The sequence below is a fragment of the Leptonychotes weddellii genome, chromosome 1 (genome assembly GCF_054177405.1).
Source record: "Leptonychotes weddellii isolate Sample4059 chromosome 1, ASM5417740v2, whole genome shotgun sequence".
NCBI classification, from domain to species: domain Eukaryota; kingdom Metazoa; phylum Chordata; class Mammalia; order Carnivora; family Phocidae; genus Leptonychotes; species Leptonychotes weddellii.
In genome coordinates, this window is record NC_138369.1 from 191,850,429 (window position 1) to 191,865,399 (window position 14,971).

Here is a 14,971-nt window from a genome sequence, read left to right on the forward strand (position 1 = left end):
TCCCGTCAAGCCAGACGCAGGTTCCCGGGACCAGGTCTGTGCGGTCCGGCTCCCAGGCAGCTCCCCAGCCACAGACAGCCTCACCCTCTCCTCATTCCTCATACCCCAGGGGGCCATTGGGTACTTGCCATCTTTCCCACTTGTTCCTGAAAGAGGAGCCTTCGCTAGACTGCCCAAGCCACGCAGCAGGCTCTCTGACCTCCAGGCCCCTTTCCTGCAGGGTCATCTTGCCTGAGGCACAGCGGGTGCAGGCCATGTGTCACCTCTTGTCCCTGTCACTTCAGCGGGTATCCCCATGATGGTGTTTCCTGGGTGTGCTCTTCTGGCATCTTCCTCAGGGGCCTCCGACGAGTGGCTGCTAAGGTCAGACAGCTCAGTGGTGTTAGGTCATGGGGCAGACGTGACAGGTGCAGGGTCAGCCCTCAGCCCCAGGTGCACCCTTGACCCGCACCACCTCATCAGGGACTGTCATTGCTGGACCTGACTCCAGGTCACCACACCCCCTAACCTGTGCTTCTCAGGACCCCAGGGCATGACAGATGCCCCCAGAGTGGGCTCATCGAGTCAATGTGGCCGGTGCTCCCTGGGCAGGCCCCCCCCCCCGAGAGCCACAGGTCAGGGAGCACCCCAGAAGACAGGGAGAAGCCTGCATTTAGAGGCACTTGCCCTCTCCAGGAAGAGAGGGGGAGAGGGAGGCCCTCTGATAGCTGTGTCATGGGGGCCGGCCAGGAGAGACCAGGCGTGGTCACTTCTGCTGCAGCAGCGGCCCGCCTCACATCCCGGGGCTCACACGGCAGAGGTTCCACCTCGAAGGCATGACCAGGAGGCCACAGGTGGTCGTGGCCTGGCTCCCAGCTACAGCTGGGGTCCACACACCTCGCGCTGTGGGAGCTACAAGAGCTGGACGGAGCGCCGACGCACCGTGCACCCCTGCACCCGCAGCTGCACCCACAGGCACGGCACACGGGGCAGCCATGGTCCTCCTCAAGCTGGAAGGGGCTTTGCTGTTCGTCTCTGTGTGGGGCTAAGTTGCTGAAGGCCCACAGCGACCCGCTCCTCTCTTTGAGGTGCATCTGTGAAGGCTCCTGGGTGTCGGGTGTTTGTGTCTCGGGCACAATCGCCACCTCCCCGACACACCTGTGTCCAGTGGGGACACCAGCTCCTCCCTGTGTGCCCCACCCGCTGACCCCGGGGGCTCCGGGGAGGCCCCGTCCTCGCCTCCAGACAGGAGTCCAGGGCCAGCCCCAGAGCAGAGCTGGGACACGCTCGGGATGGACCTGCTCTCAGGAGGAGGTTAGGAGCTGAGTGCACTTCCCAGAGTGTGCGGTGTCGGCCCTGCAGGTGAGCTAGGCTGAGGGCATCCCTCTGAGTGTCCAGCAATTAGCCTTCAGTTCCCAAAATATGGCCAGGACTCACCACGTTTACCTTTACCTTCTGCTATTTGGGGTTTTTACTTAAGAAATGAGGCCCAGATGGGACGCCCTGGGTGGCTCAGTCGGTTGAGTGTCTGACTCTTGATCTCAGCTCAGGTCATGATCTCAGGGTCATGAGTTCAAGCTCCGCATCAGGCTTGGGCTGGGCGTGGAGCCTAGTTAAAAAAATAAAGAAAGAAAAAAGAAATGAGGCCCAGGTAAAAACAACTGAAGAAAGCCCAGTAGGTGGGGGAAAAGGGGAGAGAGAGCGGCCTGGTCGTAGTCCTGAGACTCTAACAGCCCTCACAGCCTCTTGGAGGCGCTCACCTGCCCCCTACAGAACCTTCCAGCACTACATTCTGTGATCCTGGGAGTCCCAGAAGACCAGCTTGGGGAGGCCCTGCAGGAGAGGCAGGGCTGGCCCAGGACGAGGTCCAGGTCTAGCTGGGGCTGGGGCTGGGCCAGGTTTGCAGAAGGGGGCATCGGTCACAAGGTGCGTGCGTTCTATGAGGACAGCATGACCTGACCTTGAAGCCCCTAGGGGCCCAGCAGGTCCTGTTCTGTGGCTCTCAGACCCTCCCCACCGAGCCAAGGGGCCTGGTGGCCTCCGCTAGCCTCCCTCGCCTGCATGCAGTTGGCCTCCCTCGCCTGCATGCGGTCTGGGGGTCGCTGCCCGCCAAGCCTGTGTGAGCTGCCAGGGAGCCCAGGAGAGGAAAGGAACTGGGTGCGCCCGCCCAGTGGCCCATTGGTTTCCCAGGCCAAGTCCTTGCGTTCTGCTGCGTCTGCCATGTGTCCGCATGGCCCCCTCTATATCTATTTGTACAACGTTCTGTTACTGCCTTTTTAATTTGGTGTGACTTGTGCTCGATGACAATAATCTTCTTAGCTCTCATGTCCCTCCTACCCCAGCAGTTGACCAAGCTCCACCAGCTGGCCATGCAGCAAACCCCCTTTCCTCCCCTCGGACAGACCAACCCCGCTTTCCCCGGTACGTACCCAGCTGCCCTTTCTGACCTCCTCTCTTCTCACCTGGGGACTCTCTTTCTGAACTGTCATTATTCAGGGTGGCGAGCAAAACAGGTACAGTTCTAGTTGAGGATGCCGAGGACGCAGTGTAGACACACAGCAGTGTGCACGTTGCAGAGGGCCGGGCGGGGAGGTCTCTGTGTCTACTGCGGTAGGCTGGTCACCTCACGATGGCCTTCTTGCGAAGCGATATCTGCTGCCTCGAGGGTCCACGCCTGCTCTCCGCTGCGCACAGGCATCCTGGGAGGGCCCCTCCTGCCGAGTACATCCATTTGGCCAGCCCCGAAGCCTGTTCTCTCCAGGAGCAAGAGCTCAGACAAGCAGACGGGATGCCCTCCTGTAGGAGGCCCGTGCACAGCCCAGGAGTGACACCTGCCCAGGACGGCACCCGGCCCTGCCCCAGGGAGAACTGAGATGAGCCAACCCCCAGCCCAGGGCACGGTCACTATCGGCACCCACTTGGCACGAGGGTGGGGGTGGGCCTTCGCTCCGCTGCGTCTGGCCAGCCGGGCGTTCCTTCCTCCCTGATACCGGCAGGGCATCGCCTCGGCAGCCGTGCAGGTGACCACACGCTGGACACGCTGGTCTGCTGTGCATGCGCCAGTCAGATTTTGAGCTTCCCTAGTTGAAGTGACCTTGCTTATCTCCTTGAGGGCAAAACATTAAATCTGTCTCTTCTTTGCTCTCCAGGAGAAAAGCTGCCTTTACACTCCTCCGAAGAAGCTCAAAATCTGATGGGCCAGTCGTCAGGTAAAACAGAAGCACACTAAATGGAGAGAGGGCAGGCCCAGAAGGCCGTGCATCCGCCCCTGCCCGGGCTCCGGGTCACCGACCTGGCGGGAGGAGGGGCAAGGAGGCCCAACCGCGTCTGCCATGGGGACTGCGAGCGCCTCAGTGCTGTCAGGGGACAGAGCCCGTGTGGCCGGCCCGTGGGTCAGCCCCGGGCGCTGCTGGGAGGTGGTGGCAGCTCACAGGCTCGGAAGGTGCTCAGAGCGCAGCTGCCCGTCATCGAAGGCCCCAGAGGTGACGGGCCAACGCCTGTATTATAACAGCACAGTGTGGGGGGCCTACAGCGAAGAATTGACCGTGACGTGTGCTTTGTGGAAATGCATTTCATAGGAGATAGAGCACAGGGTCAAGGAGCAGAGTGCCCTGGGCCAGATTTGTCTGCACCCAGCTGGTTGCATTAACATGCCCCAGGCTGTCGCAGGGCAGGCTCGGGTCTGCAGATGCCATTCGCCCAGAGGTTTGGGGAGTGACGCCACCTGAGAGCTGGTGGCCGGGCAGAGCCGGTTCCCCGTGAGGGGGCACCACCTGCTCTCCCATCCCACTCGGGGTCAGAGCAGAAGAGCAGGCGTCCAGCTGAAGGGGAATGCAGGAGGGCAGCGCTTCCAGCGGTCACTGGCTGTCACCCCATCGGTGGGTTCTGGGCCCCAGAGCCTAGCTGTGCGCCCTGGGCCGAGACACGGGCTCTGATGCTCCATGCACCCCAGATCGGTCCCGTCGCAGTGCAGACCCTAATGCAGTGAATGCAGAGTTTAATGAATGATAGGTAGAGAAAAACGTATAGGACGTATGTGATTATGAAATGGATATCAACCCTTATAAAATTATTTACTTAGGTGATAACACACATGTGCCTGTAAGTCCTCAGCAGTTTATACGTGATTTCATACAATTACCCAGCAATGGTCTCCCAGAGATAGCTGGCGACCCGAGGGCCTGGCTTGCCTGGGACACACAGCGCCCACCCGGCCAGCCGCCCACAGACCCTGCCCTGGCTCCCCCAGCACCACCTGTGGGCCTCAAGGATGTGGGACATGTGTGCGCTGGCCTCTTTAAGGCGTCCTTGTGATGACCTCCCACCCCGAGGCCCCGTGAGACCCAGAGGGAGAGCATACACATGCATGCGTGTCCCACACACATGCATGGAGACTGGGGCGATATCACCGATGCTCGCAAAGCATGGTGAAGCTTGATTCCTGTCCCGGTGTGCACGGCATCAGCATCTCATGAGGGAGACTCACCACCAGGGCACGTGGCCCTCAGATACAGGAATGCCAGTTGTAAACAGGTGTGTCTCTGGACCAGCAGTTTATGTCAGTGCCCTCTTGGAAAAGAAGTCTGATACTTTCCTCCCCTGGATCAGAATCCACCAAGGTGAACGGATATGACTCGCGGCTTTATGTCCATCCCAAAGCAGGCCATGCAGGAGTTCCTGTCCGGGGCTCACAGAGGACTGAGAAAATTTCGTAGATGACATTTTGCATGTCACTATTTACGGAATGTATGTAGACGCTCGAACAACCAGATAACTGTATTGAAAATACCTCTCTGAAAAGAAGATAAAGCACAGAAACTCTAGATTTAGCTGTGCAAAAGGAAATGACAATTGGGGATGAACTGGTTCATTCAGCACTTGCCAACTGACCCGCCAGCGCGGTGGGCCCTGGTGGGGTCTCTCGTGGCAGAGACTGATGACCACAGTGTGTCTAGTGTTGGGGACACAAGTGCGGTGGAGGAAGAAGCAGGAAGAGGGGAGGGGTGGGGGTGGGCGGGGAGGCCGATGGCAGGAACATGGGGAGGCAGGGTGGGCTTGGCACAGTCTTGAAGGCGTCTGACTTGTGTTTCCTTAGGCCTCTCTGGGCCTGTGGAGAGTAGACTGAGGGGCAAAGGCAGAGGCAGGAACCAGGAGAGAGGAGAAGAGAGGGCTCAGGCTCCGGAATATTCTGATGGTATGAGCCGGGCTGTGATGGTGGTTCTGCAGGTGGAGGCTCCAGGCACGCGTGGGGCTGCCGGGAGGATTGGGGGCATCCGCTGTGGATGGACTTGGTGCTCTAGATGCCTCCGGAGACAGAGACAGAAGTGCTGAGGGCAGGGAGCCCGCTGGTCCTATCGAAGCCCACCACATGTTCTGTTGTCCCTGTTTCGGGAGCAGGAGTAGATCTCGTCCTGTGAGAAGCTGTTCGAGAAGTTGTCTCTGATTTGCTAGGCCCCGAGCTGAGATTGTAAAGATAAAAACTGGGGGCCTGGTGATCAGTTAGGCCTGTGTCTGCACTTTCAGCACAGAAGCGCATGGTCTCCACTGGGCCTCACGGCTTACTGGTTGACCATTGAATCCATGGGGCTGTCGGGGTGGGAGAGCTGCCTGTGTGGTGGGGCCACGGGGCTGGGCTGCGGGGCTGGCGGTGTGGGGCCCGTGGCTCTGCTGGGGCAGAGGGGGAGGAGGAGCAGCCGGCCTGGGGGTGCACAGGGGCCCAGGACACACACTTGGCCGCTCAGCATGGTCCCCCAGAGGTCTGTGAAGGGCATCCCCACATCGCACGGCATGACACAGGAGTGAAATCACCAGGTGCCCAAAATGAAAACGTGGAACGTCACTGTGCGGAGGCTCTTTGTCCTTGTTTTGAGAGAAGCTGGGACTCCAGACATTGGTTGCAGTTTGGGACTGAGAGCTCACAGGGCCTGGGCCCCCGGGGGTGCGTGCCCCACCCGCGGGCTCCAGGGGGGCGGGTGCCGGGCGCGATGTGAGCAGCCTGCTGCCAGCCTAACCTTGTCCCCTTGGTGTGCCCAGGTCTGGACGCCAGCCCCCCGGCCAGCACTCACGAGCTCACCATTCCCAATGATGTGAGTATGCCTGAGTCCTCAGCCAGCCCTGACTTGCCTGGGACCGCTCCCCGCCCTTCCCACGGCTGGGTATAGGGGCCACAAAAGGCACGTGATGTCACGCTCCCTAGAGACTAGACAGGAAAGGAGCTAAGGGGACTTCGGGGTTGACCCTTGAAGAGCAGGTGGGCCAGGAACGCTTGGAGGGTCTGCTGTAGCAGGATGCCCACACCTGGTGCCCACAGCCCGTCCCTGCCCAGGGCTCAGCTGACAAAGTGGCCTTATGAACCACCCTCCACATGCTCAGCCCTACCTGCCCTGTCCTCCGAACCCCTGGGTTATCCTAAGGACGCTGACTCCGATCGGAAACTGAGACACCAGGGTGGATGTGGGCCACATGTCCTTGAGGGGCAGCGGCTCAGAGTCGCACAGGAAGGTGGCTGCTTGGGGGACATGGCCTTCCCAGCTCACGTGTCAGCTGGCCTTTTCTGCCCTAGAACTGAGGCCTTCCAGACCTTCACTGGTTTGCCCCTGGAACCAGCCAGGCACGAAGTCCTAAGAGAAGCACAGAGTTGTGGCTTCAGGGGGATGGCCCATCCCGAGTATGGACAGGGATGAGCCGCAGGGCGGGAGAGTAGCGAGGCGCAGGACCAGAGGAAGGGACCCCCCCACACACTCCGCAAGGAAACACCACCTTCATCAGGGCCCTGGTGGCCGGCTGCAGGTGACGCGCTCCTGCGTCTCAAGGGGAGAGTGTTTCTGCTCTTGGGAGCTCCCGACATTGTCTTCCCACGTGATGATCCTCGAGCAGCTTGGCTGCAGGCAGCCCCCCGAATCTTCACCCACATGCTAAATGCAGGGGCCACACTGCACCCGTGGGGCTTCTCCTCTGAGCCTTTACCGAGACCACTTCACTAATGACAGGAGTCTTCTTGTCCAAGCCTTCCTTCCAAAAGTGAGATGAGCCCAGAAAACAAGAGGAAGAGGATGAGGCTCGTTCGGAGAGCGAGCAGGGTGCCTGCTTCGTGGGGCCCCCTGGAGCACATGGGCGCCACCTCGCCCGCCTCCTCCCGGGGAGTCCCTCAGAAGGAGGCTCCGAGGGGGCCCTTCCTGGGAGGAGGATTTGGGTGACAGCACTGCTAGGGGGCGTTCTCATGCTCACCCCGGCCCCCCAGGGGAGGCGTGCGTGCATCAGCCCGTGTTCAGATGCGCATCTCCCATGATGCCCATCCGTGTCCCTGGTCAAAGCTAGGTTGTGCGGAGGGGAGTTTGCCCACACCCACAGGCCGCCACAGCAGGACTCTCCGGATGGCGGGAGCGTGTGGTAACCGAAACCACGTGCAGCTTCCACAGCAGAGCCACCTGCTGGCATGGTGACGGGGACCCAGGCCGGGTCAGGGCCGGCAGCCGTGTGTGGAGCTGCCTCTGGTGGCGTTCTGGGTCCCCTGGCCGATGTCGCCGTTGGGCCCTCACTGTCCCTGTGCCTGTGGTCACCCCACACTTGGGCCCTGTCCCTGGTCCCAACCCCAGAATCACCCAGAGATCTAAGGGCTCACACAGGCGGCACCGGGATGAGAGAAAGGTGTGTTCCCAAAGAGCCCTGGGGTGCAGCCTGAACCCAGTTAGGAGAAGCCACAACTCTGTGCTTCTCTTAGGACTTCGTGCCTGGCTGGTTCCAGGGGCAAAGCAGTGAAGGGGCCACGGTCCTTGAAGGTGCCTCTGTGACTTCCCTTCAGGCTCCCGTGGAAGCCCACCGGCTGAGAGGAGAGAGCTGGGCACGGCTGCGTGCGCCTGGGGTCAGGAGGCCCCGGCAGCCCAGCCGTAGGGGCCTGCGTGGCCCACGGCTGCAGAGCAGGGCTGGGAGGGCCCGCGCCCGCCGGGTCCGAGGGCCTTTCCAGCTGCCCAGGACACTGCTGCCCGCAGGAGAGCCGTGGGCCAGCCCGGCGTCTGCACCCCTCTGCTCTCTCTGGAGGAGGGACGTGTTCCACATGAGTGGGGAGTGAGGGGCGGCTTCAGGAGCCCCCGGGCCGGCTGGGGGGCAGCGCAGGGCCCCGCAGGGGTGAGGCCCCAGGGAAGACGAGAGGGCTGGGCGCGAGGACGTCTTCAGGAAGCAGTTTGAGAGAGCGTGGGGACTGCGTGCCAGAGAGACGTCTCCTCAGGGTTATCGGAGAAAACAAGCCTTTCTGCAGGAGCCTCACAAACGCCACTTGCACTGAAGGGAGAAGGTTCTGGAAGGGAGACTGGGCTGCTAGCGGCCACGAAGTGTGAGGATCCTCCTGAGGGCGGGCATCTTCTGGGGACTCGGCTGGCCCACGTCCCCCTCCATCAGGGGCCAGTGCTGCTGCCCCCATGCAGCCCACGAGCCCAGCAGCCCCTGCCTTGCCCGGCGCGGTCGGAGGGCAGCGCTCCAGGTGGTCTCTGCTGCAGGACAAGGACTCCGGGCCAGGGAGGGACAGTAGCGGCTCCCGCACCGACCTCGGGGCGGGGCGGGGCCGGGCGGGTTAGGGGCGGGGCCTGGGGCGGGGGCGGGGCCTGGGAGCTGAGCAGCCCTGGGGTGGAGGCTTCTTTGGACATGTGGAGAGACTCTAGTGAGGCAGCTGACCTAACCGAGGAAAGGAGAGGACTGAGAAGCTGGAGGTCACCTCGGGGACAAGAGCTGGTGTCATTAAATAGGTCCAGAGGTGTGTGTGATTGTAAATGGGCTTCCTTCCTCTTGCCATCCCACAGAAGCGGGCTTCTAGCCCTGCTGACACTCTCGGCCCGGCTGCTTACCCCCCGGGCCAGGGGAGACCGACTCAGAAGCCGCTGCACCGGCCCTGCCCTGCTCGGTGCCTGCTCTCCGAGCTGACCTCAGCGGCCCCGGCTCAGGGAGGGACTCAGTTCTGCCCACAGTGAACATGGAGAGGTGCAGCTGCCTCCTCCGTGGAGGCTTCTCTGGGGCCCGAGTTGCCCCCCCCAGCAGGGTGGGCCGCCTCAGAGAGCTGGTCTAGAGCTCAGGCTGCAGCCCAGCCCTGCGCGTGGCTCCTTGTGTGTCCCGAGCAGCCCTGGCTCCTGTCCTTCTGGCTGCTTGATTCTTGATGACCGCCTCTTCCTTCAGATGGCCCAGGGCGGCCAGAGGCCACACAGTGGGAAGGATAGGGAGCATCTGACATGTCCTGAGAACTTCACCCAAGTTCATCAGAAGACGGGTTTTAGGCAGCAGAGAGCTTTAAACTCTGGCTTCAGACACACATTTCTCCACCTCGAGGACACGGCCAAGAGGGCCCTGGTGCTGACGCCTGCGTGCTCCCCATCTCCCAGGTCCCCGAAGGACACCAGGGGAGGTGACGCAGCGGGTGCCCCTCCCCTCTGGGACTTGTCAGGACTTGCTGCAGCAGGCAGAGCCCGGGCATCCGCAGCCTCACCCCCAGCAGGAAAGCTGCCTGGCACCCTGCCTCCTGGATGGGCAGTGCCTCGTCCTTCTGGGAGGGCGGAGTTTGTGGAGTGGGGTGGACACCAAGGCTGGGCTGTCCTCCCTCTGGGGCCTCCCTAGGGCTCTGCACGCACTCAGCTCGGGGTGGGGAGCTCTTCTCTAAGGAAGTCCTCCGTCCTTTTTTCTAGCTAATAGGCTGCATAATTGGACGCCAAGGGACCAAAATCAATGAAATTCGACAGATGTCTGGAGCTCAGATCAAAATTGCCAATGCCACAGAAGGGTCATCCGAGCGCCAGATCACCATCACAGGGACCCCAGCCAACATCAGCCTTGCCCAGTACCTCATCAATGCCAGGTGAGTGTTCACAAGGCCCTGTCTGATGTGTCGCTGGCCGGACAAGACTCTCAGAGGGACTGGCTCGCCATGGCGAGAGCCCAGACCGTGCCCGGTCCTCCCTGGTGGCTTCGCTCTCCTGGCTGGGCGTGGGGGTGGGATGTGATGGAGACAGTCTCCACATAGACGTGGGGCCCTACACCCGCTCCACACGTTCACACCTGACCGTTCACCCTGGACATTCTTGGGGGGGGCGGTGAGGTGGTTACAGCCTAGAGCGTTTCCAGAGGGGCCGGGGCTGCATGGCCGAGGTCACACACTTGGGCTAACTGGGTTATGGGGTTTCAGAGAGCACATTACTAGACCACTCTCCTCTCACACGCCTTGTGGTTGTAAAGACACTGCCGCTGCCACCCAGACCCTTGCCGAGCAGCGAATCTGGAAACTGTGAGGGTCAGAGGGGTACACCAGGGGCGGGTGAGCTCCTGGGGCTGAGCATGCGCCTCAGCTTCCCTGCCCAGGGACGTGTCAGAGAACATAGTGTGACCACACCCGGGGCCAGACCCTGCTCTTTAACTCAGAAGATCAGCTGGGCTCTGGGGAGGCCCAGGTGGACGTGGGAGGCAGCCTCCCCTCCGTGCCGTGGGCAGTGCGACCCTGGCTCCCCTCCGAGAGCAGCTGCTGAAGAAAGGGTCGTGGTGGCCGATGCTTGTCCAGGTGGTTAGTGTCACACCCCTGACGTGGTGACAGGGAAGGCAGACCCCACCAACCTGGTCCCCAGTGGGTCCTCTTCCCTCCACCCCACTTTGGTCTCCAGCTCATGGCCACACATCTAACAACCGAGAGGGAGGTGGGTTCGAAGGCTGTGAGAACACACAGAGCGAGCTGTTCGCTTCTGGTCCCGTTTTATGAGGACGCTGTGACCTGTCCCCCTGTGCCTTTGTGTCTTCCAGGCTGACATCTGAGGTCACTGGGATGGGTGCGCTCTAATCCTGCCCGATGGCCTCCGACCCATGAACCCTGACCTCCACCCGGCTCGCACACTCTGTACAGACCGCCCGCCCGCCATTCGTCGCAAATATAAATAGAGGTTTTCTTTACTAACAAGTCATCTATGCCATAGACATACACACGCTAACGAAGCAGATCTATATTATATCTGTGTGTCAGCTCCAGGCTCTGTCCCTGATACTTCTCTCGGAATTAATTTATGCTCACGTGTTCATGCACTGGCATGCGGTGTTAATTATTTTAAATGCTTTGGGGGCACTCCCATCTGTGACATTTTAGAAATACTGTCCGTTAGTGTCCATGTACCTGTTTAAGAATTGTTTTGACGTTTTGACAGCACTTCCCACAAGCCGTCTCTCCTAGACCGCCTAGAACTGTGGTTGCTTTGAGCGGGTTTGCTCCCACCCAGCACCCCCTGCTGATTCGGCCCCCCCACCCCCCCCGGAGCTTGTGCTTGCTCGGCCCACATGTCCACACAGGTCTGCACTGGGGGCAGGGGAGGGAGAACGGAGGACCAGGTCCTGGGTCAGAGTGCAGGCGAGGTGGGGGGTGCTGGAGTCCTGACTTCACTGAATGGTCACATGCTGGGGACGCACACGTGGGCCCCCAGGCGTCTTCGGGGGGCTGGCCAGGAAGCGCCTCTGCACCACGTTGTAGTTCAATAAATACTGTGCGCTGCCCCTCACCGGCTCTGGCTCCTGTCTGCGCCCCCCAGCCGCACTGGCTCGTGTGCACACGCACACACACCCTAGGCTGGCCTGCCGGCTGATCACACCGATCAGCATCTCGTCTCTTCCCCGACCCTTTTTAAATGTCTGATTTGCAAGGTCATTCTCGTGTTGCTTTTGCAGACTGCAGAACTGTCTGCTCACCTGTGCTTACCTTGAAAGCCTCTGTGCCTCTTCTGGACACTGAAGCTCTAGGTGGGACATGGGCCCACCGTGGATAGCCCCCACACTCGCCCAGGGCAAACAACAAAGGCCTGAGGCCCTTCCTGTGTGCCCTGTGTGCCCAGGCCACCTGGCCGAGGGTGGGTGCTCAGGGCCCAGGAGCTGGTGTGGCTGTGGTGAACCCAGGCCTTCTTCCGGGCACAGGGGCAGTGGATGGCCAGTGGATGGGTTGAATAAGTGTCTTAGAAAACAAAAGGTGCCACAAAGTAGGAGAAAGCCGTGGGGGGGAGGGCGTCAGAAGTGCAGTGCTACGTGGGTAGGCAAGGTGTGGCCCCTGAGGTGGGCGTTCTGGAGGAGAAGAGCAGGTGGAGGGGGCAGCTGGGGCTTGTGCAGGTAAGAAGAGGAGGGCAGGAGGCCCGGGAGTGGAGCCCGTGGGGCCAGCTGAGCACGGGAGGCTGCAGGGACTGACGGAAGGTGGGGCTTGGGCTGGGAGCACTGGGTTCCAGAAGTATCTTGAAGAAGAACTAAGGCTTGCTAACAGATCAGAAGTGGGCTGTGAAAGAGGGGGTGCAGGCAGGCAGGAAGGCTCTTGGTCTGAGCTCTGGGAAGATGACTCTCCACCCGTGAGCAGCAGGCCTGCGGCAGCAGCCAAAAATAAACACTCAGCTGGAACTTGCTGGGGGTGACATGAGACAGGGGCTCTGAGGTTTGTGATGGGAGCACAGTCTGAGCCAGAGAGACATGGAAGCAGTGGCCCAGGAGTGATTTGGGGAGCACTGCGGGGTCTCCGTGCAGGACCCCCACCAGGAGTCAGGAAGAGGGTGCCTGGGTGCCCAGCGTGCCACCGATCCCAAGGGTTGCCTGGTACGGTGAGGAGCTGGGCCCCAGGGAGTGGCTCCAAACCACAGCAAGGAGGTGTTAGTGGGGTAGACTCACACACACACACATGCACACACACACTCACACACAAGTGCTGTGAGCATTCCCACACGAGTCTCCGTGTGGATGCCTACTTTCATTTCTCTTGGGTAAATAAACAGCTGGGAGTGGAGCGACTGGACCATGTGATAGGTATATGTTTAACCTTTTAAGACCTGTCTACACTGCTTCCCAAAGTGGCTGTACCATTTTACATTCTCTCCACAGTGTGCGGGAGGGCCAGGTACGCCCCGTCCTCAGCAGCGTGTGGTGCAGCTCAGTCTTGGTCACTTCAGCCATCCAAGGGGGCCTGGGGCGGCCGCTCGCCGTGCATCCTTCCTTGTGCTCATGGGACATCTACACCTTCTTTCTGAAGTATGTGTTCAACGTTTTTGCCAATCTTTTAATGTGTTTTTTTAAAGTATGAGGTTTGAGAGTCTTTACATATTCTAAGTGTGAGTCCTTTATCAGACGCGTGCTCTGCAAGTATCTCTTTCCGGCCTGTGACTTGTCTTTTCGCTCTTCCAGTGACATCCTTTGAATAGCACAAGTGTTTAGTCTTGATGCAGTCCCAGTGGTCAGTTTGTTCTCTTATGGGTTCTGCTCTTAGTGTCGTATCTAAGGAATCTTTGACTAACCCAAGATCACAACGATTTTCTTGTATATTTTCATCTAGAAGTTTTGTAATTTTATTCCCCCACTGAATTGCCTTTGCACCTTTATCAAAAATCAGTCTCCATGGATGTGCAGGTCTATTTCTGAGCTGTTTTGTTCCATTGATCCATGTGTTTATCTTTATGCCAGCACCGCGCAGTCCTGGTCGCTTCAGCCCTGTAATGAGTTTGAAATCAGGTAGTGTTACTCCTCCAACCTTGTTCTTCTTTTCAAAGTTGTTGTCACTGTTCTAGGTCCTTTTGCATTTCCATATGAATTTTAGAATCAGTTGCTTATTTTCCACACAAAAAGTCTGCTGGGGTTTTGATTAGGATGGTGTGGAACTTGCTGATTAATTTGAAGGTCGATGACAGCCTAACAGAATGGAGCTGTTGGACCCGTGAGCCAGGTGCCTCTCTCCACTTAGGTGTGTCTCATTCACAGGGTCTTGTAAGTTCCCAAGGTACAGGTTACAGATCTTTTGTCAGACTTATCCTGAAGTGTGCCATGTTTTCTATACTGCTTTAAATGTTTTAACGTTAGTTCTCAGTTGTTCATTGCTAGTTTATAGAAAAAAATGGATTTGTGTGTGTTAATCTTCTATCTTACAACTGATGCAACAGCGTAGCATGGATTTGTCTGTCTCTCCTTGAAGTTCTATCCATTTTAGCTTTGTTTGTTTTGAAACTCTGTTGTTGGGTGCATAAATGTTGAGTATTGTCATGTCCTCCAGAGCAGTTGGCCGCTTTATTATTATAAAATGGTCTTCTTTATCTCTCGCAGGGTCCTTCTGTCTGCAGTCTACTTTGTCTGATGCTAACACAACCACTCCGGCTTTCATTAGATTAGTGTTAGCTAATTTAAGGTACCTTCCTCATCCTGTTAGCTAATCTGAAGGGTATCTTCTCATCCTTTTACTCTTAAGCTATTTGTGTTTTGTATTTAAAGTTAATCTCTTGTAGGTCTGGATTTTTTAATACAACCTGATAATCTTTCCATTGGGATACTCAGACCATTTACGTTCAACGTGATTATTAATGTATTTAGATTTAAGTCTGTCACATAGCTGTTTGTTTTCTATCAGTCCCCCATATTCTTTGTTCCTTTTTCCTTCATTTTCTGACTTCTTCTGGACTCACTTAACATTTTTGTGATTCCCTTGTATCTCCTATGTTGGCTTCTTAGCCATAACCCTTTATTTTGTTATTTTTGAACTTGGGTTTATGAACTTCCCGCAGGCCACCTTCAAGTGACCCTCCACAGGGATTTAGAGACTTGGGCGTGTACTGTCTTCTCTCCCATCCTGGCCTTCACACTGTGTCACACATCTCACGTATACACGGGTCATATACTCCACAGTACAGTGTCATTATTTTTGTATGAAAACTCATTCTTATATTTTTAAAAGAGATTATATAAGAAAAAATCTTTTTTATTTCCCCACCCACATAATTACCATTTGTGGTGCTTTTCGTTTCTGTGTACAGACTCCGATTTCTGCCCAGCACCACTGTCCTGCTCTCAGAACGTCCTTTACCACTGCTCGTCGCATGGCCCGCTCCCGATGAACTCCTTCAGGCGTCCGATGTCTGAACAGATCTGCACTCAATCTTTGTTTCTTTTTCTTTTTTTTTTTATAAGTTTTTTTTTTTTTAAAGATTTTATTTATTTATCTGACAGAGAGACAGCGAGAGAGGAAACACCA

The 14,971-nt window shown here is 58.0% G+C and overlaps 1 protein-coding gene across 4 annotated transcripts in view; it reads left to right on the forward strand.

Annotated features, from left to right (window-relative positions):
* The window catches only part of PCBP3 (poly(rC) binding protein 3), a 241,354-nt gene extending 229,865 nt beyond the window's left edge, over positions 1-11,489 (forward strand). For all 4 annotated transcript variants that reach the window (XM_081800930.1, XM_081800927.1, XM_081800928.1 and 1 more), the window contains 5 exons: positions 2,322-2,400; positions 3,129-3,188; positions 6,013-6,065; positions 9,645-9,814; positions 10,747-11,489. In XM_081800930.1, coding sequence (XP_081657056.1) covers positions 2,322-2,400; positions 3,129-3,188; positions 6,013-6,065; positions 9,645-9,814; positions 10,747-10,783 — 399 coding nt within the window. In that variant the 3' untranslated portion in view covers positions 10,784-11,489. The remainder of the gene's footprint in view (positions 1-2,321; positions 2,401-3,128; positions 3,189-6,012; positions 6,066-9,644; positions 9,815-10,746) is intronic.
* Positions 11,490-14,971: the final 3,482 nt, after the last annotated feature.